Raw genomic sequence first — 27,930 nt, 5'->3', positions numbered from 1 at the left:
TTTGCTTAAACATTTCTTTAAGGCTCCTAGTTACAAATTTCTTCAACTATATCTACATATATATTTTATTCTTAGAGGTCGTAATACCTCACCACCTTTATTTTACGACTTAAGTGTAAAGCTCTGTTTAGTAGGATGTTACATTATGGTATTAGAGCAGTTCGTTCCTGTAGAGCCCGAGGGACGGACCGACTATGTTTCTGAACATACTTTAGTTGTCTGTACATGCTAAATTAGGTTATCTAACTGATAAATGTGGCATGAATTTTCATGAGCATGCATTTTCAGTTAATAGGGAAACTTGCTGCACTTGCTAAATTCTAACCTTATCTAGCTTCTAAATCTTTTTGTTTTTTCTAAACTTTAAAAGAGAAAAAGGCTTTTTGCTGGACCGATGAATGTGAACTAATGTTCACAACTATAAAGAAACTCTTTCAAAACCACCAAGAGTGGTTCACTTTCGAAATTTACAGTCGGCAGTCTAACTAAGATAAATAAATATTATAATTGAATCCAGAGGAATTAGAAAAGATTCTATCAATAGTTAGCAAAGAAAGAAAAATAACTCAATAAAACAAGCCGAATCTTACGTCTTACACAAATCATTTTATGGCTTCGTCGAGTCAAACTGATCCAGAGCAACCTTCGCTGTTTGAGCTCCATCATTTTTTTTCTTTGACCTTTTTTTCCTTATTGTCTCCAATGCTTGTCTTCTTCTTTCTGTAGCCTGTCTTTTATTTGTTCAGATCTGAAAGTTCATAAAATAAGTTTGAAGGAACCTAAAATGAAAGTATCAATAAAGTAAAAGAAAATATAATTCGAGAAACTTACTGCTTGTGAGATTGTGTTTGCTTTTTTGACACCCTTTGCGGTTATTTTCTTTTTATTATGGGTGTTTTCTCAATTTCTTTTTCTCTACAACACAGACAAAGACATTAAATTTATACCGAAGAAAAATATAAGCAAGAAAAAGACACTAACAATCAAGGGAACGACACTGACAACACCACCGAACCGAAAGAAATTCATACGCCGAACAAAATGTTCACCAAGAAAATGCAAAAACTAAACCAGATGAATATCATACAATCATATAAATGAACATCACCCAATACTTACTGGCTTTCAGATTTGTTTGTGCCCTCTGAATCTGTCGGCACATGCTTTCTTTTTTTGCTTTGTTTTTTAACCACCTTTTGTGGTTGTTTTCCTTTTTTTTTGTGGCAGTTTTTTCAATTTATTCTTCTCTGCAATACATAAGAACAAACGCATAAGAATAACTTTAAGCAAATACAAGTTAAATGAAATCAATATGAAGATCAAACTTACTGGTTTTCAGATTCACTTTTGCTTTCTGAATCCGTTGGAGTGCTTTCATTTTCAGTTGTAGTTTCTGAATTCGTATCAACAAGCTTTTATTTTTTAACCACCCTCTTTTGTCTTGTTCTCTTTGCTGGTGGTGTTTTGTCGGATTCGGATTCAGTTTTAGATTTAGAAAATCTTTCTTCTGAAGAAGAAGAATCCAGATAATAATTTTCTTTTTTTTTTCTTTTTCTTTCTTATTTAGCTTCTTTGTTTTTCTTTCTTCCTTCTTTATGTTCTTTCTGTATGGAAGTCCCTAAAACATAAATTTATTTAATGAGAAATACAGTAACAATCAGCTGAATCAACATTAGCAACCAATTGAATCACATAATAGTAATGTGCTGAATAGAATGCCATAAAACGTGATAATTATTTAATGATCAAAAAATATTTTTGCATGCACAAAAACTCAATTGAAGACACTAACAATCAGGTAAATCAAACGGATCATACCCACTGAACCGAATAAGATTCATATGGTGAATAAAACGTGATAAATATTTAATAATGAAGAAAAGTGTTTCTAAATGCACAAAGATTCAAATGAACACACTAACAATTGCAAGTAAGGGAAATAAATTAATTATAACCTAAAACACAAGTTTATTTAGTTAGTAGATTATTTTAGAAGCATTTGAAATAAATTTTAGGAGAAATTTTTTGTTTAATTTACCAATGGGTCAGTTGCTTCCCTTGAAATCCGGTCAAGCATCTTTTGCTTTGTCCAATGGGCCACCCACGGTGCTGGGGGAACATCAGGTCCGAACGGGCGAGCAAACTTGCTTTCATGGAAGTATATCAGCGTCGAAACAAAAACACAGCCATCAACAGACTGTTTTGTTTCCTTTCTCTTGTTTTCTATTCCTTTCATCAAGAAGTTGAGCACATGTTTTGCCCCTTCCACTCTTGGATGTTGTCCACATGAAAGATAGGCGACTTATGTATCGGGGAGGCCACGCTTACCGTGGTCGGTAGCAAGAAGCACTTTTGTATGAAGACGACAAAAGTCCTTTTGAATTTTTTCCAATTATCCTCCCCTTCAACGCTCATATCCAGCACATTCCTTGTCTTCCGGATTCAATTTTGAGTAATCAACCTTGTCATAAAAAAGATTTTCTACAATATTTTAATAGAAAAAAATCAACCAAAAAGGTATAGCAATGAACGGAAAATAAGCAAGAAGTGGAAAGTGTATTACTGCCGTTGTTTATGCCTAGTGCAACGGCTACCTTACGAGGAGTTATGTATATTTTTTCTGGAGAGTTTTTAAGCATCCCATATACTCATCAAAGCAATCAATCAATTCTTTCAATAGGACATGAGAGACATTTATTTTTGGCACATGTGCTAGCACACCAAATCCCATTTGTTCAACTATATCTCTCTTTTTTTACTCATATTCCTCAATATTGTTGCTATTGCCTTTGTTTGGCATCTGCAATCATGAGTTTTTTTGCAAGTTTTGAAACAAAATGTGAGGATATATTTATAATACAAAATAAATATTATTTGAACGAAAGCGGATAAATGTATTTAATGTGTTTACGTTATAGTGTGGCTTCTCCATTTTTGTCGCCATTGTGTTGTTGTGTTTTGCTGTAATAAAAAAATTTGGTCAATACTTTAGTCAATACACTGAAAAGCACAAGCATGCAGTAAATATCAAGTTTAAAGACATAGTTACACTATCCACCGAACTGAATGAAAATAAGAACAAATTCGATTCAAAGCCCTAGTTATATTGTAAAAATGCAATAAGAATAAAGCCTAAACATTGAACACACTAAATAACTAGTGAATAAGAATAACCAAGCCCACCAAACCGAATACAATCCATGTGGTGAATAAATCATTATAAGCTTTCAATTATTATAAATAGTATTTCCTCATGCAATAGAAGTTAACTGAATAGAGTAATAATTAATTTCAAAGACTTAGTTACACTATCCACTGGACTGAATGAAAATAAGAACAAATTTGATACAAAATCCTAGTTATATTGTAAAAATACAATCAGAGTAAAGCCTAAACCATGAACACACTAAATAACTAGTGAATGAGAATAACTAAGCCCACCGAACCGAATACAATCCATGTGGTGAATAAATCATGATAAGCTTTCAATTATTATGAATAGTATTTCTTCATGCAAAGGACTAGTTATACTGTAAAAATACAATCGCAATACGTTGATCTATTGTACGAAGCAAATCAATCCAGTAATCTTAAAATGCAACTAAGAGAAACACTGCATTGCAAGATATCAAATGAACAGTAGCTTTTTTCATACATTTGTTAGTCTCTGTTGCTATTTTTGTTCGTTTTTGTTTGTTCGTAGCAAAATCTTGTTGCGATTCTTCTTCAGTAGTGGTTTCCGCAGAGAACTTGACTGAAATTTGAGTGATTTTGAGAGATATTCGAAGAGAATGAGTGGTTTCGTGTTAAGGAGGAAGTAACGTTTTTTCATAATGAGCGTGAAGGTAACAAGGGGGTTCAGGCGCGTGTTTTCATGCTTTATTAATGCACGTGACTCTATTTGGGTTTGGGGCAACTTAGTTATATGATTACATGGATGTGTAGTAGGCCTATTATTATTTATGTGTATAAATTTAAAAAATATGAGTATAAATTATATTAATTTATATGTACAAATTTTGATAAATATAAGTGCAAATTATTACCCCCGAAATGGATGCTCGTTGTGATGATATTAGTAGTACTATTGCTACTTCCTGTCATGTTAGGCTTGGTTTGGTAAAGCTTTTCAAAGAGGTGCTTGTGCTTTTTAAAAGTTCAAGCTCCTCATTTTGTGTTTGGTAAATAAAAAAAATCATGTGCTCGTGCTTGCAGCTTTTAAAAGATGGGGTACTTTTGAAAGCACCTAAGATAGAGCTTTTCAAAGTTGGCTTGTGCTTTTCAAAATTTAAAAGCCTAATATAACCTCATATGTTAACTAATTTTCAAATTTAATGCTTGCATTTATATCTATTATAGTCTTTTTAAATTTTAAAAGCTATTATACCAAATACAATTGTTGTTGCTTGTGTTTATTTAAAGTAATTTTTAATTTGATTTACCAAACATAAATGGTACAACTTTTAAAAAACCATATTTTAAAAGTTAGCTTTTATAAGCTACTTTTGAAAAGTAAAAACTTTACCAAATTAAGCCTTAGTGTGTTATTGATCTGATGAACGAATGATAAGAGTATTTCTATAATGTAAGATCTTTTGAAGAATGGATAATGGATAAAATCAGAAGAATAAAGATCGAAACAGGGAGTGAACAAGAGAAAATTTTATGCAATCTCGGATGTGTTTGTTGGTGCATTTGGAAAGCAAGGAACCAGCATATATTCCAGCAAACAAAAATCAGCCCACAAAAGGTAATAATCCGATCATAATTTCTAATAGTAGAATTTCATAAGGCAACACATGAGTCCAGTAAAGCAAACATTCCAGATACACGCAAGGGCGGTGTGAGAAAGAGAATTACCTGGAGACTTTCGCCAAAGAATAGGTTGAAAGTGAACACAAACGCAGCTTTCCACAGGGATACCGGTACAGGAGCTCTAGCAGCAGTAGTAAGGGACTGGCAAGAAAAAGTCATCACTGGGATAACAGCAACATTCAAGACAATATCACCATTAACAGCGGAGGCTCAAGCATACAGAGAAGTACTCATACTTATTAAGAATCTTCAGATACCCAATTGCATAATTGAAACTGACAGCTTATCTCTGGTTCAAGCAATCAAGACTAGAACGTCCATAGCGGAAGCAGATGCAATCATTCGAAATATTCTCCAACTGCTGGAAGAGGCTCCAGATGTGGGAGCTACCTGGACTCCAAGGGATGGCAACAAACTAGCTCACCAACTGGCAGCGATGGCAACGGAGAATAATCTTGGGAGACAGTGGATAATGAACCCACCTACTCAAGTAAGGAATATAATCAGATCAGAAGCAAGTCTCGCAACAATTCAGCATATTCAAGATAAACAGAATCAAGTAATACAGAATCTAGCCAACAACAATTCTGATTCAACCACCCATCAAGAAATGCAAATAGAAGAGAGGTTACTTGGAGGGGTGAAAACAGAAATCCGGGACTAGCCATCAGTGAAAATCAAGGAGCAGCATCTCCCCAAAGCAATGCACCTACCCACTAAGGACAGCCACAAGAAAGTCTTTGATAGAGCAAATAAGGACCGAGGAGGAGGCGCAGTCGATCGGGCAGAGATACATAATGCGGTATGCCGGAGAGGGGGTAGCGATCGTCATCCCGAGGATTCGACGGAGGTTGCATGGCAGATCCGATTGAAGGTTAAAGAAAGAGGAGACAGCACGCGAAATGGGGTTTGGAGGGAGGAGAGGGAACGCAGATCAGGATGGGACACCTGTGGTGAGGCGCAGCAATGGCCTACTTCAACACGAAAGTCTCAGGATTAGGGTCGACATAGGCAATGGGAGAGGAGGAGCTCGGAATCACGAACATGCACCATCGCTGAAGGAGATGAACACACGCTGGATAGCTCGCTGTGAAGGAGGGAGAAGACCAGGCTGAGGCGTTGAGGGTTAGATTGTATCCGGGTCGAGCGTGGGTCTGGGTTGGTTGCGGGTCTCTTAGTTTCAGGTGCTTGGGCCGGGTTGGTTGGCCGGCCCAAGGCCACGTTCAAAAAAAAAAAAATAGTATAGTAAGGAGAATTCAAAAATAAGATCTACATTCTTGAATTTGTTTATAGAAACATGACAGAATATAGAGACACAAAATTGTATTTAGCAGATAAAATATAGATAGAAATATTGTATCTAAAGATATTGAATTAGTGTATTTTGTGTTTATCCTAAAAAAAACAAAGAGACACTAATAAAAGACACAATTTATTTTTTATTTTTTATTATTTTTTTTAATTTTTTATAATTATATTTTTTTTTAAATTATTTGAATAAAAAAATAAAAAAAATTAAATTTTTATAATTTATTATTAAATAAAATATAAAAATATAAAATTTAGTGTCTCTATCCGTTATGTTTTATTCTCAATATATTTTCTTATTCTGTTTTTAAAAACAAACACAATCCATAATATTGTCACATTATTATGGAAAAAATATACATTATTAAGTATATATTAAAATCAATCATTAAAATTAATTATTATTACAAAATATATATTAAAATATAAAATTTATATTAAAAATAAATTAAATTATATATATTTATACATAAATATATAATAATTAATTTTAATAATTAATTTTAATATAAAAATAACATTTGTGATAATCAATTTAGCCTCTCAGTCTTTTACACAATTTTCGTAAAATAATTTTAAAATAGATATTTGCAAAGAGTTGAATTTGTTTTTGTCCATATTATATAGTCTAATAATATAGAAACGACCCAATAAGAATTCGTGAAATTAATTTTTGGCTTTTCTCTAAAATTTGACTTAGTTCTATTTTTAAATGAACACATCTCTTTATATTTTTTTATTCTTATTTAATTATTATCAAAAGTAATAGATAAGAAAATAAAAATTAATCTTTTATACTACATATATATTAAGTTTAATTACTCTGTTGGTTTTTATAATTTTACTAAATTTTTAATCAGGTCTCTATATTTTTTTCTTTCAATTAAATCCCTATACTGTTTTTAATTTTATAATTAGGTCTTTTCTAGTATAAAAAATATTAAATTAACTAAATATTTTTTCACAAATTGAAAATATATTCATAATTAAAAATATAACTAGATATTTGACTGCATATATTTTAAAAAAAATATTCTATTAATTTTAACATTTTTGACATAAAAAAGATTTGTTTACAATTTCTAAGAATTAAAAGGACCTATTATATATGTTCATTATTATTATGATATTTAAAAAGTAATGTCTAAATTATAAAAAAATAAAAAATAATATTTAATGTAAAAATATAAAAATAAATAATTTTTAAAAATTTAGAATTTGCTATAAAAAAAAAACAAGTTAGCAAAAATAGCTCCAACTCACATAGATAGTATAGATTTCACTAAATATTTTATTTGTAGTTAAAATTTGTGGGATACATTGACGACGACCATGCTAACGTGGGGACTACTGATGGTTATTTATAAAGCACTGTTTATTTGGAAAATTAAAATGAAGGAAAATAAAGGTAAAGATATTATTGATGATATATTTTATTATAATGTTAATAAAATATAAACTTCAATTTATTTTATTTAAATTTTATATTATATTTAATAATATTAGATAAATGTAGACAGGCTCTAATAAACTTCATGCTACATCTACAGTAAAAAGTCGCTCATATATGGAAAGAAAAATAAATACAAATGTTGAAATTGATCGGAACATATACCTTTTCATTTTTAGATTACTTTATTTTGTAACAACTAACAAGATATTTGATGATGTTGACAACTTGACCTGAAATAAATACAAATGTTGAAATGAATCGATTCGTATAGCAACTGATGAAGCAATAATCAAGCAGAAAAGTCCGTTGTGTAAGCAAGAAAGGGATAATATTGGAATGGATGGACGGTAGCCAGGTTAGAATTTTCATGCTTCTTAGATAATTTAGAGAAACACTTGTTGAATAGAATTAGAATTTTCATAGAACTTTGCACAAGAGCAGCAGTTAAGAGTGCTAAAGAAACTTTTGGATATTTCGATGAAATGCATAATGGACTAAAACACAACTAGCATAATGAATTTATACTTATATTCAGATATCCTTTAAAATTTTTTATAGAAATTTCGCTAAACCTTATATAACTTCTATGCAATCAAATCCTTTAGTAAAAATTTAATTTAGGGTTAAATATTAACAAAGTTCGTCAATTTTTATAAGTTATAGGGTCAAACCATATTTACATTTTTTAATTTTATTATGGAGGTTAGAATGGGGTAGAACCTGTTATGGTGATTAGATATGCTTTACTTGCATGTGGTGTTAGCTGAATAGAAATCGGACCGTGCGAGCGGGGGGAGGTTTATCGGACGATCCGACTTGCTCACAACAACACGGACCGTGCAAATTGTATACGAATTTTTAAAAAAAAATTAAACATACACACAACACAGACAGTTCAAATTGACTTTGTCGAATTTTCAAATTTTTCCTGCTTTCAAATCGGACCCTCCAATTTGATCATCCATTTTTCATACAAAAAACTTGCACGGTCCAAATTTTTCACCCTGCAACTAAGCAAAAACTACCCCACACATTAATTTAACACCCCAGTAACCCATAACTATGCACAACACAAACATGATCTCCATAACCAAAAAAATCAACCACATATTTAGATCATAAAGTAGTGTACAAAGAACACTAATAAATTACATTTGGACAGTAGCATTGGTATTGAACATAATTGAATAATTATATCTTATTAAAAGGGCTTGGGTCAATTTCATTTAAAGTAGTGTTTGTTTTGAAGTATTAGAACAGAGATTGAGATACTAAAACTCAGTATTATATTTATTAGTTAAGAGATTGGTGTTAAAATTTTTATCTTTGTCTCTAAAATTTTAGTATTTTAGTACCTTCAAAAAGTGGAGATATAAGAAACTGAAATTTTTAGAAATGGAGACTGAAACTTTAATAACATTATATTTAAAATACCCTCATTTTAATTAATTAATTCTAATTTTATTTTTTGTGCAAATTAAATTAGAGTTTTATCGTTGTTTTAATTTGTCTCCTACTTTGCAACGAACAGAACACTAAAATTTATTTCAGTCTCTATTTTTTAATTTTTGTCTTTCAATTTTTCAATCTTTCAGTCTATGTCTCTCTACCAAATGCTACCAAAAAAATTGATGTATGATGAAGATGTGATTAAAGTATTGATATGAGATAATGTGGCACTAATGAGGTAGCAAGTGTGTGATAAAGAGATGATTAAAGTATAGATAATTTAATTTCTTTTCCGTTTATAATAATATATGATTAAAATAGAATATATTGACAAAAAACAAGGTCTCTTCATCACTTCATATTTAAATTCTTATAATTAAATAGCTTGATCTAGTAATTTCTTGTTTCTTTGTTTTTTTATTTCTATTTTCCATTTGCTTTCAAATTAGTTATGTTATTATTGGCACTCAACATAAAATTGCCAATAAAGTATTTTGCTGTCTTTGATTTTACTTAAAATTTTTAATTTTCAGCTCTATGTTGCGTATTTTGAATTACCACAATGCATTAACATCACCAAACATGTTTTAGTATCAAGTTTGACCAATTAAAAGTTTAATAATATACATGTATGAGGTAGGGTATTAATTAAAAGTTTGAATTGGAGAATGGGCAGATGATGTTAACATAAGTGAATGAATGGTGGTGGAAAACAGTCACTTACAAAAGTCAAGAGCGATGGAAGTAATTAGATTAGTTGTTAGACACTACCTCCTTATTATTAATGATATATATATATATATATATATATATATATATATATATATATATATATATATATATATATATATATATATAAGTCTAGAGGGTCAGTAACTTTTGTATTTTTTTGTCAGCACTTAACTATCAAAATAAAAGTAAGTGATCTCCCACCATTAGATATAATCTCACACCATTAAAAACACTATTGATGACCAATTAATAGTTACAAAACATCAAAATTGTTGTCCCCTAACATTCTTCTATATATATATATATATATATATATATATATATATATATATATATATATATATATATATATATCATTTCGTGCATGTAGTAGTCCATTCGTTTATTGTCCCAGATAATTAACCACAATACACGACATGCATCAACCAGTTTCATGAATGCATGACAGAGACAAATGATTAACGACGAAACACACGCAATCATGACACATTTAGGGATATTTTTAAAAATTTTTATAAACTTTTGACGATAAAAAATATTCTTTACCTTATATATATACATGGCATGGTTATAAATACAGATATTGGATCTTTGTGGACTCCGCACTACAAGAAAAAAGGCTTATGACCACGCTTTTTTTTTGTTACGCTTTAAAAGTGTAGCCAAAAGTATTTTATGGCCACGCTTATATGAGGGTGGCGTTTGAATAGAGATTTAGTCACGCTTTTTTTTGCTACGCTTTAAAAGCGTGGCGAAAAGGGTCAATGGCCCCATTTTTATGATGGTGGCAGTTGATGCGAAATTTAGCCACGTTTTTTTCTGCCACGCTTATAAAGCGTAGCCATAGAGAGATTTCGGTACGCTTTTAAAGCGTGGCAACAGAAATTTATTATTGTGGCGTTTCAGAAGCGTAGCCGTTTCCTACAAGCCTTTTGGCACGCTTCAAAAGCGTGGCCAAAAGGTTCCCTAAAAAAAAAATTAAAGAAGCTCGAATTAAACAAAAACGCTCCAGAGTTCAATTCTTCGTGATTCAAAGACTTAGAGACAAAAAGCCTTAGCTAACTCCTTCTTTGTGCCCTGCCCTAACTCCTCCTTCGAAAGCCCCAATGGCGACCACCAATCTTCGTTGTGCCTCACCGCTGCCCCCTTCGAAAGCCCTAGCTAACCCTTCTTCATTGTGCTCGCCTTAACCCTTCTTCAAAAGCCTTAACCCCTGCCCTCACCGCGACGACAACACGCCAACGAAGTACCAGTCGGACGACAGTCCGTGAAGAACGACGAAGCCCTCCCTTCCGCGCTGCCGCTCGCTTCCTGCTTCTTCGCTTCCGTGAAGAACGACAAAGCCCTCCTTTCCGCGTTGCCGCTCGCTTTCTGGCAGCCACCACATCTTCCTCCACTCCTCCCTCCACTCTGCCACTCTCTGTCTGCATCATCAAGAATGGAGCCTCTGACTTAGGTTGGTTCTTGATTTTTTTGGTCTGATTTTTCACTTCTTCTATTTGTTTTTCTATTCTGTTCTTGAGTTAATTCTGGTTTGTTCCTAAGTATTTTAGTTCTTGATTTTTGTTATGATTTTTAATTTGTTCTTGATTCTTGGTTGGCATATTTTCTACAGTTCTCTAGTATTCTCTTGGTTGAACTTCTTGGTTTTGATTTGAATGTTTGGTTCTTATTTCTTATTTTCTGCAGTTCTGGAACTCGAAGTACTATTTTATAAATTAAGAGAGTAATTCCAGTGAAAATCGGATTCAGGCTGTTTCGTGAAATTTCAACCTACTTTTTGAGCACTGAAACTTTAACTTTGGTTTTGGGTTGGCAGCTTGTTATGTTGTCCAAAGAACTAGGCTTGTGGCAATTTAGCTCTCAAGTCTGTCTTTATCTTGTGGGTATTAGTTCATAAAGCTTTCTAATGTCCCTTTTCCAGTGTTTTCTTCTTTACTTTCTTCCAATTTTGCTACTACTTAAGGAAATTGGATTTTGGTCAAATGTCCACTTTTATCTATATGTAGTAGTGTACACTGTTTGTTGTTCATGGTTACTTTGGTTAATTTTCTTTTAGCTAATTTGTTTTTTTTTTTGGGGCCAGCTTTACACGTATCAATATAATATGGGGTTTCTATTGATTGAGAAAAAAGAGTGGAGCTCTAAGTATAATGAGTTGAATCAAGATTTGACAGAAGTGATGGATGCTCTTGAAAGAGAAAAATCTGCTCATTTAATTGCCATCTTTGAGGCAGAGAAGCGGGAAGAGCATCTGAGGAACGCCTTGGGTGTTGAGAAAGAATGTGTGCTTGATGTAAGTTTTTTTAATTATTATATAAATACTTGTATTAGTGTTAATTCTTCTTTTTCAAAATAAAGAAAAGCATGATTCTTATATTAAAGCTTATTTGTGGAAACCATGATTATTCTTTTCTTATTTTAATAATTAACAATTAACAATTACTGCTTGCAAATATGTAAACATTTTTGCATAAACAGCTAGAGAAGGTTGTGCGAGAAATGCGCTCAGAGCACGCAAATATTACATTTTCTGCAGAGTCAAAGTTGGCGGAAGCAAATGCATTGGTTGCTAGCATTGAAGAGAAATCTTTAGAAGTGGAAGGAAAGTTGCGCTTTGCTGATGCCAAACTTGCAGAAATAAGCAGAAAGAGTTAAGAGATTGACAGAAAATCACACGATCTTGAGTCTCAAGAATCTTTGCTTCGAAGGAATCGCTTATCTCTGATTGCAGAGTACTCATGATAACTCTAAACTATTTGTTCTTAAAAGGTTTTACTATTTTCTTATTATAATATATAGCTGTACTTCTTGTTTATAATGCATTATGATATGATTTGCAACAGGCAAGAAGCACATGAGAGTAATTTATCAAAGCAGAGAGAAGACTTGCGAGAATGGGAAAAGAAATTGCAGGAGGGGGAAGAGAGGCTAGCCAAAGGTCAATAGATTTAAAAATATGTCATCCTCCTTTGGTATTTTAGTTCTCTAGCCTCCCCATTGTGCTCAATAGATTTAAATGTGAGTGTCATCCTCCTTTGGTATTTCTCGCTTTCCTATACATTGGTAGGTAGCATCTTGTATCCATGAAATTGTTGAATGCTTTACACATATATCAAGCAAAACAGTTACATGAAATGTCTCAATTCAGAGCATGTAATTGGGTTAACCTTGCTGAGTGTCATTTTCCATCTGTAGCAAAGATCAGAACAAAGCTGAACCAAATTGCAGTTAAATTTCTTTGTTTTGCTTACAAAAAGGAGAAATGTATGGTTTGGTTTGTGATTTTGAGTATAAAGCCAGGCCATATAAATGCAGCAATTAAGCAGATTCAGTTTTAGTTTATTTAACCAAATATTTGGTGACACTAAATTTAGTTTCTTTATTTATTTTGACTTGCAGTATTAACTATTTAAGCTTTTTTCTCTTTTTTTGTCTTTAATTAAGAACTTGTCGAGTTTATTTAATTCTAGTTTTGATTATAATTTGCGTGGTGAGGGAGAAAGACAAAGGTGAGTTCAGTTGTAGACTTGTACGTTTTATCCTATGAAAAGTACTGAAAAGACGAAATGAGAGAATTAACGAGTGTACTATAGCTTTACAACGATGAAGGATGGATATGTATATGGATGGATCCTTTCAAATTTCAATAATTAAGATAGAAAGGAAATTGAAATGTTTATAGGTATGGGAATGTGTTCAAGACGAGCATATTGGGAAGTAGTGTGATAGCGTTGACGGAGGTGGAGGTGAACAAGGTGGTTCTGATAAACCAAGGGAACATGTTCATCCCTGTTGAGATCTAAGAAGCTAGGTTTAGGTATATACTTGATACTTTTGCTAAATGATTTTGATTGTATTGGCCTTTGATAAAATTCATGTACAGGAACTGCTTATATTCATGGCATGCATGCATCTGGAAATTTTGTTGTCATCATGGATGCTGATCTGTCGTACCATGTAAGTTTTGCTGTTAACATGTAAATGACAGGTTGTAGTTATTATTTGTGATTAAATTTGGAATGAATAATGAAAAATAAGAGAAGAATTAGATGAACTTCATTTTTAGTTTAGAGAATTATTAGTAGCAGAATCGTGTTAAACTCTTCTTATTTTTTTTTCCTTGTCTGATCTGTTAGTTCTTTTGCAACCAAAATATTTGCCAAAATTCATTAGGTAAGGGAAACTTTCAATAAGTCATTTCTCACTTTCTCGTTAACTGCCTATGCCATCTTGATATGAACACCTGTCACCATTAATCTCTCACATTTTTCAGCAAGCAAATGGAAGCTAGAGCAGATATAATTACTGGTACTCATTATGTTAAAGGTGGTGGTGTGCATGGATGGAATCTTATGCGCAAACTAACAAGCAGGGGAGAAAATGTTCTTGCTCAAACATTTTTATGGCCTGGTGTCTCAGATTTGACAAGATCATTTAGGTATTGATCTTGATACTTTGTATTAAATACATTGTTGATAGTAAGTTTCTGCCTTGCTTCCACAATTTGAAATCAATTTATTCTTGGTCTTGGTAGACTTTATAGGAAGTCTATGCTTGAAGACATCATTAGTTGCTGCATTAGTAAGGGATATGTCTTTCAAATGGAGATGATAGTCAGAGCATCCAGAAAAGGATATCATATTGAAGAGGTACAGTTACATAAGTTATTACATTTACATTTGAAAGGTACATTTGTTGTTTTCACTGCCAAATTTTCTTCTTTTTTCATTTTCTCTTCAACATGGATTCATCAAACCAGAACCAACCTTGTCCCAACCGAACCTTTAATCACTTATACCCAAAACCTTGTGCTGAGGAATCAGAATCAGAATCACCCCCTTCCGAAACACCCCAGACCATAGACCCCAGAGGGTACCTCCTTTTCTTCTCTCATTCTTGGGCTTAATTTTTTTCTTCTGTTTAATTAAATAGTTAATTTCATTCCTGTTTGTTTCGCCCTTCTTTTTTATTCTGGTGTTTCATGTGGGGGTAATGCCGCAGAATGATCATAATTCATTGAAGTTTGAGTCTTTGTTGTTTCTTGCAATTTCTTTATTTTGATGATGGTAATGTAACCTTGCCTATATTTGTATTATTGTGGTTTCTTATTTTCCGTACAGGTATCAATTAGAAGTATTTGAAGTTGCAAAGAAGAGGAATACAATAGCAGTGTTGGATATAGGTGCTGGTAAGACCTTAATAGATGTGTTGCTTATGAAGAACATTGGTCAAGCTATCAGGTCCAGTATGTGCTTTGTTTTGAGGCAATTAGTGAACTATTGGTGCTAATTCCAACGGTAGTTGTGCTTTTTATTTGGTCACCTTGTGAAATTTTCCGTAAGCTACAAAATTAGATAGGTCTTGGTCTTCAGTAGCTATCCATGAGATTTAGAACGATGTTGAACACATAAACAACTCATAAAAGAAAATTTTCTAATAGCATTGAATTTTCTGGACCTTGGAATTCTTCTCAGGATTAGCTCTATTATTTTCTATTAATCTTACTCTTTTTTTGTGAGTTATATTATTTGCTTACCACTAGGCATAAACATTGCCGGCAGTTCAATACAGCAAAGTAAAGCATTTAATGATTAGTTAAAATTATGGTGCTACAAAATTTCACATTTAATCTACATATGAAACTTCTCTCATGATGGCAACTTGAGGTTCAGGTTAGGTTCTGCAGTCATTCTCTCGTTTTTCATTAATTTGTGAGTTATCAATATATCTAGATGCGGTTCATTTAATCTACCTCTAGAATGGTTCTGGAGCTGTGGCTTCATCAGTTCCTAGTTCATCAGCTTTCTTCGGAAGCATCTTGAAGAAGGTTATATCAAGAATCCCCACCAGCAGCAAGGTTTCCTCCGGAAGCTTCAAGATTGTGGAGATCGATGAGGACAAGCAGACATATAAGGACAGATGGAAAGGGTTGGCCTATGATATCTCAGATGACCAGCAAGACATCACAAGAGGGAAAGGTATTTTGTAGTTTTTAATGTGTATTTTGTAGTTTTTAAAGGTAGAAGATAATGTAATAGTTGTTGGAATTATAATGCATGTATTACAAATTCATGGATAGTTGTTATCATTTCGATTTTTTGTTAGAGCTTGTCATGTGATCAACCACTATATTTGGTGTACAAGTTTATGAAGGTTTTATATTGTTAATAGTAATTAAAATTGTTATGAAGGTTTTATATTATTTAAATTTTATATTATCTATGAATTTTATTAGGTTTTATTAGGAAGATTAAAAAAAAATTGAACTTGAACAAATTTATAGCCACGTTTTAAAAGTGAGCTATTTCGTACAGCCACCACTTTTCGCCACGCTTTAAAGCGTAGCCATATCTATAGCTATTGGCACGCTTTTGAAGTGTAGCTATATTTCTAGCTATTGGCACGCTTTAAAAACATAGCCATATTTGTAGTTATTGGCATGCTTTAAAAGCATAGCCATATCTCGTGACTTTGCTACACTTTAAAAGCGTAGCCGTATCTCTAGCTATTGGCACTTTTAAAAAGCGTAGCCATATCTAGTTACTGGCACGCTTTAAAAGCGTAGCCATATCCTCTCGCATACGGCTACGCTTAAAAGCGAGGCAATAGATAAAAGCGTGGCGACAAAAAAAAGCGTGGCCATAGGTCACCAAAAGCGTGCCGATAGAGCAACCGGCACGCTAGCAGTTGTGACCCTTTCAAAAAAGTGCCGGTTGCTTAAAAAGCGTGGCGAAAAGTTATCACTACGCTTTTTTCCACTTTTCGCCACGCTTTAAAAGCATAGCAAAATCCTGGTTTTCTTGTAGTGCCGCTCGTAATAAAACAAAATGGAAGAAGGAAGCAACGCAAACTCAACACCAGTCTCGGTGAGGTAACACTGCAACTGCATTTACTTCATATGTTCCTTAGCTTCCATGTCTAAAACATTTTCATCTTAATGTTATATCAATATAAAAATACTATATATGTACCAAAAATAATCATTAAATGAATTTGTATATAATTTATTTTTAATATATACTTTATATTTTAATATATATTTTATATAAATAACTAATTTAGTAATTAATTTTTTAGGTGTTCGTAACTTAAGGTTCCCGGGTGTTCAACGGATCGGGTGGAGACGAGGTGGTGCGTGGGCTGGACCTTGAGTTGACGTGGAGTCGAGGATGGGGAGAAATCTGAAGTCACCGGAGATGACGTGGAAGGGGGGTGGCCACCTGCAAGGACACTCCAACGATCAAGTCAGTGTTCGTACGAGATGTTAGCCATATTAGGTAAAGTGACGCATACCTTGGGGAAGTGCTGACTTTTTCCCTTATATATGGTGCTGGGTGGGCCCATGAAATGACCTAGCCTACTGTTTAGGGAGCTTCTTATGAGCTGCCCTAGTTCACGTGGTCGGGTCAAGTCATGCCGGACTCCGGGTCGGGGGCTTGATAAACCCCATTTGTAGGGTTTATCTTGTATTAATTTTAGGGGATTTTATCACCTTTTACCCACATTTATTCAATGAAATATCATGGTTTTATAACTTCTCCTTTAATTGTGCTTAAGAGTGAAAACATGCTTTTTAGGTCTTAAAATAAATAAATTTAATTCACCTTGATTCCATTAGATGCCTTGATATGTTTGTTAAGTGATTTAAGGTTTAGGAGGCAAAGATTGGATCAAGGGAATGAAGAAAGAAAGCATGAAAAGTTGGAGAATTCATGAAGAAATGAAAGAACCGGAAAGCTGTCAAGCCGACCTCTTCGCACTTAAATGACCATAACTTGAGCTACAAAGGTCCAAATGATGCGGTTCCAGTTGGGTTAGAAAGCTAACATCCGGGGCTTCGAAACGATATAAGATTTGCCATAGTTGCTACACGTATGGTGGCGCGCACGCGTATAGTACGCGCACGCGCCGTTGCTGCCACCTGGTTCACTTAAAGCAAAACGTGGCCAGCGAATTCTAAAGCTTTGTGGGCCCAATCCAACTCATTTCTGATGCTATTTAACCCAAGGAATGAAGAGGGAAACACAAGTTAGTTACCATTAGTTCATTCACACTCATTAGGATTAGTTTTAGAAGTAGTTTCTAGAGAGAGAAGCTCTCACTTCTCTCTAGGATTAGGATTAGGATTAGTTCTTAGATCTAGGTTTTAATCTTTGCTTTCTTCCACTTCTACCTCTCAATTCTTTGTTGCTACATTCATCTTCTTCTACTCTTTTGTTGTAATTCCCTTTATGTTGTTCTTATATTTTGTTGTAGATCTAGTATTGTTCCTTCCATTTTCCTTCAATTAAATAAGAGGTAATTCATAATAATTGTTCTTCTTTGCTTTTCTATTGTTGATCTCTTGCCTTTGTAGTTAGATCTCTCTTTAATTCTTGCAATTTATGTTGTTTACTTTTATTGCCTTTTATGTGTTTGTTGAAATGCCTCTTCTAGATATAGTATAGATTTTGTTCCTCTTGGCCTAGGTAGAGTAATTAGTGACACTTGAGTTATCTAATTCCTTTGTTGATTGGTAATTGGAGAGATTGCTAATTGGTTTGGAGTGCACTAAAGCTAGTCTTTCCTTGCGAGTTGGCTAGGACTTGTGGCTCAAGTCAATTCATCCACTTGACTTTCCTTTATTTAGTAAGGGTTAACTAAGTGGTAGCAATGAACAATTCTCATCACAATTGAGAAGGATAACTAGGATAGGACTTCTAGTTTTCATACCTTGCCAAGAGCCTTTTATAGTTGTTAGTTTATTTTCATTGCCATTTACTTTCATGCTTCTTATCCAAAACCCCAAAACACATTTCTAACCAATAACAAGACACTTTATTGTAATTCCTAGGGAGAACGACCCGATGTCCAATACTTCGGTTTATAAATTTTAGGGGTTTGTACTAGTGACACTTTTCAGGGCTTCGGGCATTGCCTGAGGGTACCGATCTGACTGGTGGTCTATGCCGTACCGGTGGTAAGTCGGGCGTTGCCCGGGTCGAGTGCTAGGAACCGACCCGTCGGGTTCTCCTGGCTGTATGGAAAGGTTTGGGCCTGGGTCAAGGGCGGTGCCCCGACCGGACGGCGAGTTTGGGCTGGACCCCTGAGGGTCCGTAACAGTGCCCCAACGTGCCTGCTTTGAGGTTTTGGGGCTCATGGCCAGGCACGTTTGTTCTACTCGCCGAAACGGGACGTGTTCGTCTTCTTGGGAGCCTGTTGGTGGCGTTTCGTGTTTCACGCGCGTGATTGTCTTGTCTCTGACGCCACCTCCTTGACTTCTGCGCATGGCATTAAATGCCCCCATCATTTCATGATTTGAAATTTGTGTGAAAGGACAAGTATGCCCCTGTCCTTTGGCCTTTTTTTTACGGTTACATTCCTCGTTCTTTTTTATTTTCACAAATTCCTCATTTCTTCGCTTCCGTTTTCTCCTCCCCCCTTTTCTTGAACTGCTGCTGCTCCCATTTTCAGTCCCGTTTTTGCTGTTACTTTGCTCTTCTGAATTTCTCCTTCATCTTTCCCAGACTCTGCATTCTTCTGGTACGTTGTTTATGCTTTTTGTTTGTTACCTTGCTTTTTCTTGGTTTTGCGTGTTCTTCTTTGTGCATTCTTTTTATGCATGCCTGGTTTCTGCTTGTGTTCTTGCTGTTTTTTCTTCTTTTAGAGGGGGCGCCACTGGATTTTTCTTCAGGTTTTGCTTGGGTTTCTGGGTTAGGGTTGGTAATGGGGGTGATTTAGGGAGTTGCAATTTTCTTTTACTATTTCCCAGGGTTCCCAACCTCATGTTCTAATTAGGTGGTGCCCCCGCTATAGGTATGGTTGATCGTCCCGTGATCCCGAACCCGGCTCAGCGACCACTAGCCGACTTCGTCGACCACTATGCGTGGGTTACTTCCAACGTGAGGGACACCCAGTCTTCGGTTGCTCGGGAGAGCCTCCAAGAGCTTCGACAGGCTGGGCTTTCGTGTGGTGATGGTCCCGAAGAGGCGCTCTACCAAGTTTATGTTCCCGCCGACCGGGAACGTGTTTGCCAAAAGAATTTGCTGTCCCCACGAGTGGTTGACTGGTTGTGGGTTTATAAGCCTATGTTCACCACCTTGGGAGTTCGCTTGCCCTTCTCTCCCTTTGTCATGGGCTTGCTGAATCGTTGTGATGTTGCTCCTTCACAGCTGCACCCGAATAGTTAGGCTGCGATTCGCTGCTTTGAAATGGTCTGCGAGTATTTGGAGATCCCGGTCTCCGTGAGTGTTTTCCTCTATCTTTTCCTCCTTACCAACCCTTTTCGGGAGGGGAAGACCAAGAAAGGTTACATGTCTTTTCGGGCCCAACAAGGTCGTAGGATCTTCGGTCTCTTTGAAGATTCTTTTCATGATTTTAAACACACCTTTTTCAAGGTTAGACCGGTTGAGGGCCATCAACCTTTTTGGCTTACGGCGGAGGGGGAAAGGCGGATCTCGACCTGTTGGAGTTTTGGGGAAGGATCCGATTATTTGATTAACGTCTCTTATGACTGGTTGAGCCCGGAAGAGCGTAATATTGCTGACATATTATTGGCCGTTTTTGGTGAGAAAAATCTAAATCCCCATATGGTTATGCCGAGGAGAAAATCAAGGACTTGGAGGAAAGGCTCAAGCTAGCGGAGAGCTCGGAGAAGGCTGCCCGCCAGAAGGCGGCTAACCTAAAGAAGAAGAATAGGGATATTGCTAAGGGAGCACGGGAGGTCGTGAAGCTGACTGAAGAGGGCATCAACCTTCAGGTTGCTGTGTTGGCTCCCGACCTCGACCTTTCTCAGGTAAGCGCCTTCAAGACAGTGGAGGGTGGGAAGATTGTTGACATCCTCAAGCCTTGAGATGGACTCCTCCTTTCAACCTTTTATTTTATTTCTGTAATCTTGCTTTGCTTTTTGGGCCTTCTAAGGCACCTTTTGGTTGTAACGAACACTTGATGCTTCATTTTAATTAGGCCGTTTTATGATAATTCCTTGCCTGTTCGTGCCATCGTGGCTTTACTTTATTGCTTTTTGCTTTATCCGGGTCGTCGTGGCCTTTCGTCTTTATTGTTTTATGATAATTGCTCGTCTTTTTAGGCCGTCGTGGCCTCATCTTTTTATTGTTTTCGCTTTATCTGAGCCGCTGCGGCCTTTTGGTTTACCATTTTCATGGTTTTTGTTGCGCGTAGATTGTTTTTAGGGTCCCTCTGGTTCCCGAGGTGATCAGTCCCAGGTTTTCGTTAGGTCGACCACTCGTTTGCCGTTGTTTTTACTTGTCGTATTTGGTGTAGATCTTGCAAAGACAACACTTTGTTATATGTATGTTTCAAAACGAGAAAACGATGTAATATATAACATAAGGGAGACAATGAAAAAAAGTTGAAGTGAATGCAAATAAAGAAAAGTTAAAACGGGTGTGTTGGGGTCGTCGGGTCCTCAGGTCGGGCCGCCTTTCTTTATGAGTAGAATCTCTTTAGGTTTGTCATGTTCCATGTCCTCGGGACCTCGCTTCTGTTCAGCCTTTCTAGCTTGTATGCTCCTTTCCCTAGGACGTCTCTTACCCTGTAAGGACCTTCCCAGTTCGCGGTTAGCTTGCCTTCTCCTGGGGTTGGTGATCCTATGTCGTTGCGTCGCAAGACCAGATCGCCTTCATCGAGGTTTCTTTTGAGTACTTTGCCATTGTACTTTAGGGATATTCTTTGTTTGATTGCTGCCTTTGCCAGGTGTGCCATCTGCCTCATTTCATCAACCAGGTCCTTTTCCACTACCTCGCTTCCTCCCCCAAGGAGTAGTCTTGGGCTCGGCTTTCCTATTTCGGCTGGGATGACTGCGTTGACCCCGTATGTGAGTCGGAAGGGGGTTTCGCCGGTAGATGACTGAGGGGTGGTTCTGTAAGACCATAAAACTGAAGCTAGCTCGTCTGCCCATGAGCCCTTCTTCCCTTCGAGTCGCTTCTTCAGCCCCTTTAAGATGATTTTGTTGGCTGCTTCTACCTGCCCATTGCTTTGGGGGTGCTCGACCGAAGAGAACTTCTACTTGATTCTTAGCATTGAGAGGAATTCTTTGAATTTCTTGTCAGTGAATTGTGTCCCATTATCCGAGATGACGGACTCCGAGATTCCGAATCTTGTGACTACTTGTCTCCACATAAATTTTTAACAGTTTTCTGAAGATATGCTGGCTAATGGTTTTGCTTCTACCCACTTGGTGTAGTAGTCTATGGCCACTATCAAGTATTTTACTTGTCCTAGCACGGGTGGGAATGGCCCCAGGAGGTCAACTCCCCACTGGGCAAAGGGTTGAGGCGCCATCATCAAACTAAGCTCCTCGAGTGGAACTTTGTGAAAGTTGGCATTTTCTTAGCACTTCTTGCATTTTCTGACGAATTCCTAGGCATCCGACATTATTGTGGACCAGTAATATCTTGCCTAGATGATCTTCCTTGCCAATGACCTTCCTTCGATATGGTGTCCACTGATAAACCCCAATTTCGTGATTTATCTTGTGCTTATTTTGGGGGATTTTATCACCTTTTTTCATATTTATTCGATGAAATAGCATGGTTTTGTAATTCTCCCTTAAATTCTGCTTGAATGTGAAAACATGCTTTTTAGGCCCTAATTTAGTGATTTCAATTCACTTTAATTCCATTCGATGCCTCGATGTGTTTGTTGAGTAATTTCAGGTTTAGAAGGCAAGTATTGGATGGAAGAACTAAGTAGAAAAGCATACAAAGAGGAGAATGCATGAAGAAACAAAGATTGAAAATGCATCAAGGGACGCACACGCGCACAAGGCGCGCACGCGCACAAGTGGTTTCGCATAGGTACGCGCACGCGTACATGACGCGCCCGCGCAGATGAAGGATTTTCCAATCGACGCGCTAGCGCAAGGCGCACGCGCGCGCCGATACTCGCACGTGACTCACTTAAAGGCAAATCGCTGGGGGCGATTTCTGAGCTGCCTAGGCCCAATTCTAGCTTGTTTCTGAGTGTATTTCATGCAGAATTGAAGCCCAAGCAAAAGGGGGGAAAACATTTGTTAGTATTGGCATCATGTAGTGTATTTTCTAGAGAGAGAAACTCCCTCTTCTCTCTAGAATTAGGATAGATTAGGTTAATTTCACCTTAAATCTAGTTTCAATTTCATGTTATCATCCTGTTTTTATCTACAATTTCATGTTTCTAATTTTGATTATTCTTAGTTTTCATGTTAATTCCCCTTTTGTGATGATAAATTCTTGTTGGATTTAGATCTTTTCTTAAAATACAATTTAATGATTGATGTTCTTTTATGGTTGAATTGAGTTGAGATTTCATTTTCCTTACAATAGTAGTTATTAGATTTCATTAATTCTTGTCATTTATTATGCTTTCCTTTCATACCTTCCAAGCGTTTGACAAAATGCTTGGAAGGATGTTATAGTAGAATTTTATACTCTTGACTTGGGAAGGTAACTTAGGAACTCTTGAGTTGCTAATATCCAAGTGATTGACGATTGGGAGCCATTAACTCAAATTCTCACTAATTGAATTAGTAAGGAGTTAGGACTTATTGACTTGGATTGATATAGCTCATTTGAATTTCCTTTACTATTGGTTAGAGGATGATTTAGTGAGATTGATCCTTGCCAATTCTCATGTTGTGGTTAGTAATTAGGATAGAGATCCTTGACCACCAACCCTTGCCAAGACCTTTTTGTCATTTGAATTTCCCTATCATTTACTTTTCATGTCTCTCATCCAAAACCCCAAAAACACACCTTATAGCCAATAATTGAGCACTTCATTAGGATTCCTAGGGAGACGACCCGGAGTCCAAATACTCCGGTTAATTCTTATCTGGGGTTTGTACTTGTGACAAAAACCATACAATTTAATTTGGTGCGATGATTCATTGTTGGTTGAGAACTATACTTGCAACGAGAATTCTTGAGAATTTCTTTACCGGCAATATCCTTGCTATCACCCACAACACCCTTTATGGACCTCGCCTAGGACGTAGTCCGTTTGGTCGGGGCGCAAGCATTTGAGCAGGGGTTAGTGGAGCCCTCGCTTGTATAGCTGCCCTTGTATGCTCGCATATTTGGGAGCTTCCCTCTTAATGGCTTGTGCTTCTTTCTCATATTGGGGGGGTTTCGCCGTGCTCTAGATATCAGGAGATAGGGTCTATCCACGAGGGGGGGCTTGGTGCCTGGTTCGCGCATAAGATTATTGCTGGTTCAGTCCCCATTCCTTGAATTAGAGACCTGTTCCCCATCATGGGTTTTGTGCTTGCTAGCTTGGAAAGGAGGTATGCTCAGACGTTCCTTTTCCTAGGGACATGCTGTATTATGATTTCCTCAAAGTTTTGCATAATTCCCTTACTTTTTCTAGGTATTTTTGCAGTAGTGTGTCCCTAGCCTAATAGCTGCCGTTTATTCGGGATGTGACGACCTGGGAGTCGCTACTTACTTCTACCCTTGACGCTTCCACTTCTTTGGCCAGGATTAGTCCTCCTATCAGTGCTTCGTATTCTGCTTGGTTGTTAGAGACTGGAAAGTCGAACCTGATCGACTGCTCGTAAGTTACCCCCGTCGGGTTCTCGAGGATGATTTTAGCCCCTCCGAACGTCTGGTTGGATGCTCCGTCGATGTGGAGATTCCACCGTATGGTCGGCGCGTTGGATGCTTCACCCGTGACCTCTACCAAGAAATCCGCCATTTCCTGGGCTTTGATTGCCTGCCTAGGCTCATACTGCAAGTCATATTGGGACAGCTCTACTGCCCATGTAATCATTCTCCCAGTGAGGTCTGGTTTCTGGAGGACTCGTCGAATCGCTTGGTCGGTTCTCAAGATGATTACATGGCCCTGGAAGTATTGCTTGAGCCTTCTTGATGAGGTTAGCAAGGCATAAGCCATTTTTTCCCAAGGTTCGGAAAATCAGACCGGTCATCAAACCGTTCTAACTATTGGTTTATTGGTTTATTGGTCTAACCGGTGGTTCAACCGAAAAAACCGTTTTAGAATAAAATAATAAATAAATTATAAATTAAACATTCTAAAATATAATTATAGTATAATATAAATATTAAAATAGTTTTCAAATTTAAAAGACTACATTAAATGTCATCAATTAAATTCATATAATCTTATTAATATACAAACTCAAGTTAAATAGTATAAAGAAATTTCAAATATTAAATGTCAACATAAAGATTTATCAATCATCAAAATCTCAAGATGTTCTTGTATGTTTCTTTTTTTTTTTTGTTGGTATAATTATTTAAACATATTATGTAATTATGATTGTGATTTCAACTATTGTACTAAAGAAACCTTCAAGGAATAAGGATATGTTGATGGTGGTGGTGTCTTCTGAGGCATCAATGTCTCCTCATCCAGCCCCTCCAATTTCTTCAGCTACCATAACAAAAAAAATGGTACCAAAAAATGAGGTAGCTACTGGATAATCAAATGAGAAGCTTTTTGTTATTGCAAGTGAAGATGAATAGGCCAATGCACAAATTTAAATGTAGCAACTTAAGAGAACTTAACAGCAACAAAAGTTAAATACCACTATACCAGCAACAAATAATTACTCTAAACCCTGAAATCAATAACTATTTCAACAAAAAATTCAGAAACATCATACTTAAAAATTAAAAAACAGCAACAGCAGCATAACAAAGCAACTACAAAGCCAGCAATTACAAAACATTAAACCTTCACCCAGCAATTACAAACAAAGCTAGCAAAACCAACACAACAGCAACTCCATCTTTACACTTACCAATCTCATCATACATTTTAAATTTACCATAAGCTCGTATTAATCCGTCATAAGTCTCCGTGTCTGGCTCTAAATCAAATTCCTTCATCTCATCAAGAAAACACAAAGCTTCGCCAAATTTACCTTCTCTGGAGAAACCGTGGATAATCGGATTGTAGGTGTCCAAAGAAGGCTTGAGACCATGAATTTTCATCTCTTGCAATATAGACATGGCACCTTCCATCATCCCTCCTTCAACTAACAGGGATATTATCTTGTTATATTTTAACTCACTAATCCGTAATTTCTCAATGTTCTTCCACATGTCAAATACCTATTATTCACAAATACCTTGGAATCAATTACTGCAAGATGCTAAGGAACTATGAAATATTAATCCAAAAAGAAGGAAGAAGAAAACCCTTTTACACATCAAAAGGCAATTAAATAGATTCCAGACATTGACAATAGATTTACATGTGTACATCAATTCATTTTAGTTCATCCATAAATAAGTGGAGAGTTTACATACATAGCAAGCAAATGCATGAGTTACTATGATGCACAAGTGTTTTATCCATACTGAATGCACTACCCACCTAAAAATTCATAGATTTATTACTTTGTCTTTTTCGTAAATTTATCATAGTCAGTAGTCACATAAGGAACCGTATCATATTCTCACTTATTACACATAAATCATTATGACTCCAAATTACATTATTTTCAATTAAATATTTTAAGAACATTTACGGCTTTACGCAAAGCTTCAAACTTTGTCAAAAAAAAAAAAAACTAAATACAAGAAACTGCAAGTGATAGGGGTCCCAGAAGTCCGAAACCTGAAGGATTTCCGAAAACCTTGATGCATTCTTGAGGAACTTGACAACAGCCCAAAAGTATTCTTTGGGCCAATCACCGTCTTCAGTAAGAATCCTAAGAGGGTCACCATCTATGCTATCGAGTTTCCGGAGCAAGATTCCCAGTCCACGGTGAACATGGTAAGCTTCCACAAGAAGGGTGGTGTGCTTTGAGTCCAAAATAGCATGGTTGGTGGATGGTGGCGGTGGCGACAGTGGGTGGATAGAGGAAGCAAGGCGAGCTTGGGTTGTGAGGGATTGGAATTTTGAGGAAGGTTTGAAGAAGAAAAAGATGGTTTTGTTTTTGCTGCTCTTAGTTTCTGTATGTATGGTGTTTGTGAAGCAATTGGTGTGGAAATGGAAGTGGTGGCTGTGACTCTGTGAGAACGAGCTTTTTTTTTTGGTCAAGAAAAGAAACTGTGAGAACGAGCTTCAGGAGCAGTCCGGCGGCTGAATGAAAGGGAGGGATTGAGCTTGCCGGTGTTGAGAGGAACGGCCAGTTCGAGGGTGATCGGAGGGACGAGAGAGGGAGTGTGTGCTGCGCTGTTGGAGAGTTGGAGGGAGTTAGGGTTGGGGGTGTTTCACTTAATGCTAAACGGCTGCGTTTTGGCATTTTTGGGCAAAATAAGAAAACCGGCCGGTCCCGGTTCGGTCCGACCGACCGGTTCTTGGTCGGTTCAGCGGTTTAAAAATGGTTTTGATTCTGACGGTTTTTGATGTTAAACCAAATCGTAAAAGCCATCGGTTTGCAGTTAAACCGATTGAACCGGCTAGTTCGGTCCGATTTTCAGAACCTTGGTTTTTCCAACTTGGTGTACCTCAACTCTGCTCCTTGGAGAACTTTACTGATGAAGTATATAGGTCATTGGGTCTTGTCTTCTTCTCGGACAAGGACTGTCGGCATGGCCTGGGTGGTCACTGCTAGGTATAGGTACAGAGGTTTTCCTTCTCTGGGTTTGTTGAGTACGGGTGGTTCGGATAGTACCTTTTTAAAATGGCTAAACGCTTCTTCGCATGCTGGGGTCCACTCGAAGGCAATTCCCTTCTTCATTAGATTGAAGAAGGGGAGGGCCTTTTCTGCCGAGGCTCCGAGAAACCGGGACAGAGTCGTGAGCTTCCCGGTAAGCCGCTGCACATCCTTGACGCATCCTAGGCTTGTCATTTTGAGGACGGCTTCGCACTTATCCTGGTTGGCCTCTACCCCTCGTTGTGTTATCATGAAGCATAGGAACTTCCCGGCCTCCATGGCGAACGCGCATTTGAGTAGGTTGAGCCTCATCTTGTATTTTTCAATGCCTTGAAGACAGCTTGGAGGTCGTCTATGAGACTGCTTGGTTTTGCTGTTTTTACCAGGATGTCATCAACGTAAACCTCTACCGTTCTGCCGATGAGGTTTTGAAAGAATCTGCTCATTAGCCTTTGGTAGGTGGCTCCTGCGTTTGCTTTGTTCAGGTCGAAGTAGTCGACACACATTCTCCATCTTACGCTAGCTTTTTTGACTAGGACGACATTGGATAGCCATGTTGAATATTCGAGTTCTTTAATGAATCCTGCTTTTAGGAGCCCGGCTGTTTGTTTGGCAACCTCAT

General features: G+C 36.6%; 2 protein-coding genes across 2 annotated transcripts; one reads left to right on the top strand and one right to left on the bottom strand.

The window, feature by feature from the left end:
• The first annotated feature begins 11,864 nt into the window (after positions 1 to 11,864).
• On the top strand, positions 11,865 to 14,622 carry LOC140178266 (uncharacterized). The gene is made up of 8 exons (XM_072213835.1): positions 11,865 to 12,053; positions 12,239 to 12,366; positions 12,604 to 12,690; positions 13,549 to 13,577; positions 13,644 to 13,721; positions 13,897 to 13,933; positions 14,034 to 14,198; positions 14,295 to 14,622. Exons 1-8 carry the CDS (start codon positions 11,865 to 11,867, stop codon positions 14,620 to 14,622), a joined length of 1,041 nt encoding a protein of 346 aa, XP_072069936.1.
• Positions 14,623 to 24,815: 10,193 nt separating this feature from the next.
• Positions 24,816 to 27,587, bottom strand: LOC112792101 (uncharacterized). The gene is made up of 4 exons (XM_072213797.1): positions 27,327 to 27,587; positions 26,324 to 26,719; positions 25,503 to 25,815; positions 24,816 to 25,132 (listed from the first exon to the last, which is right to left on the bottom strand). The coding sequence occupies exons 1-4, from the start codon at positions 27,585 to 27,587 to the stop codon at positions 25,107 to 25,109; spliced, it is 996 nt and encodes a 331-aa protein (XP_072069898.1). The 3' UTR covers positions 24,816 to 25,106.
• Between the last annotated feature and the right edge of the window lie 343 nt (positions 27,588 to 27,930).

Source organism: Arachis hypogaea, chromosome 1 (genome assembly GCF_003086295.3).
Source record: "Arachis hypogaea cultivar Tifrunner chromosome 1, arahy.Tifrunner.gnm2.J5K5, whole genome shotgun sequence".
Taxonomy (NCBI): domain Eukaryota; kingdom Viridiplantae; phylum Streptophyta; class Magnoliopsida; order Fabales; family Fabaceae; genus Arachis; species Arachis hypogaea.
The sequence above is the reverse complement of the archived record's forward strand: the minus strand, read 5'-3'. Positions and strand labels throughout refer to the sequence as shown.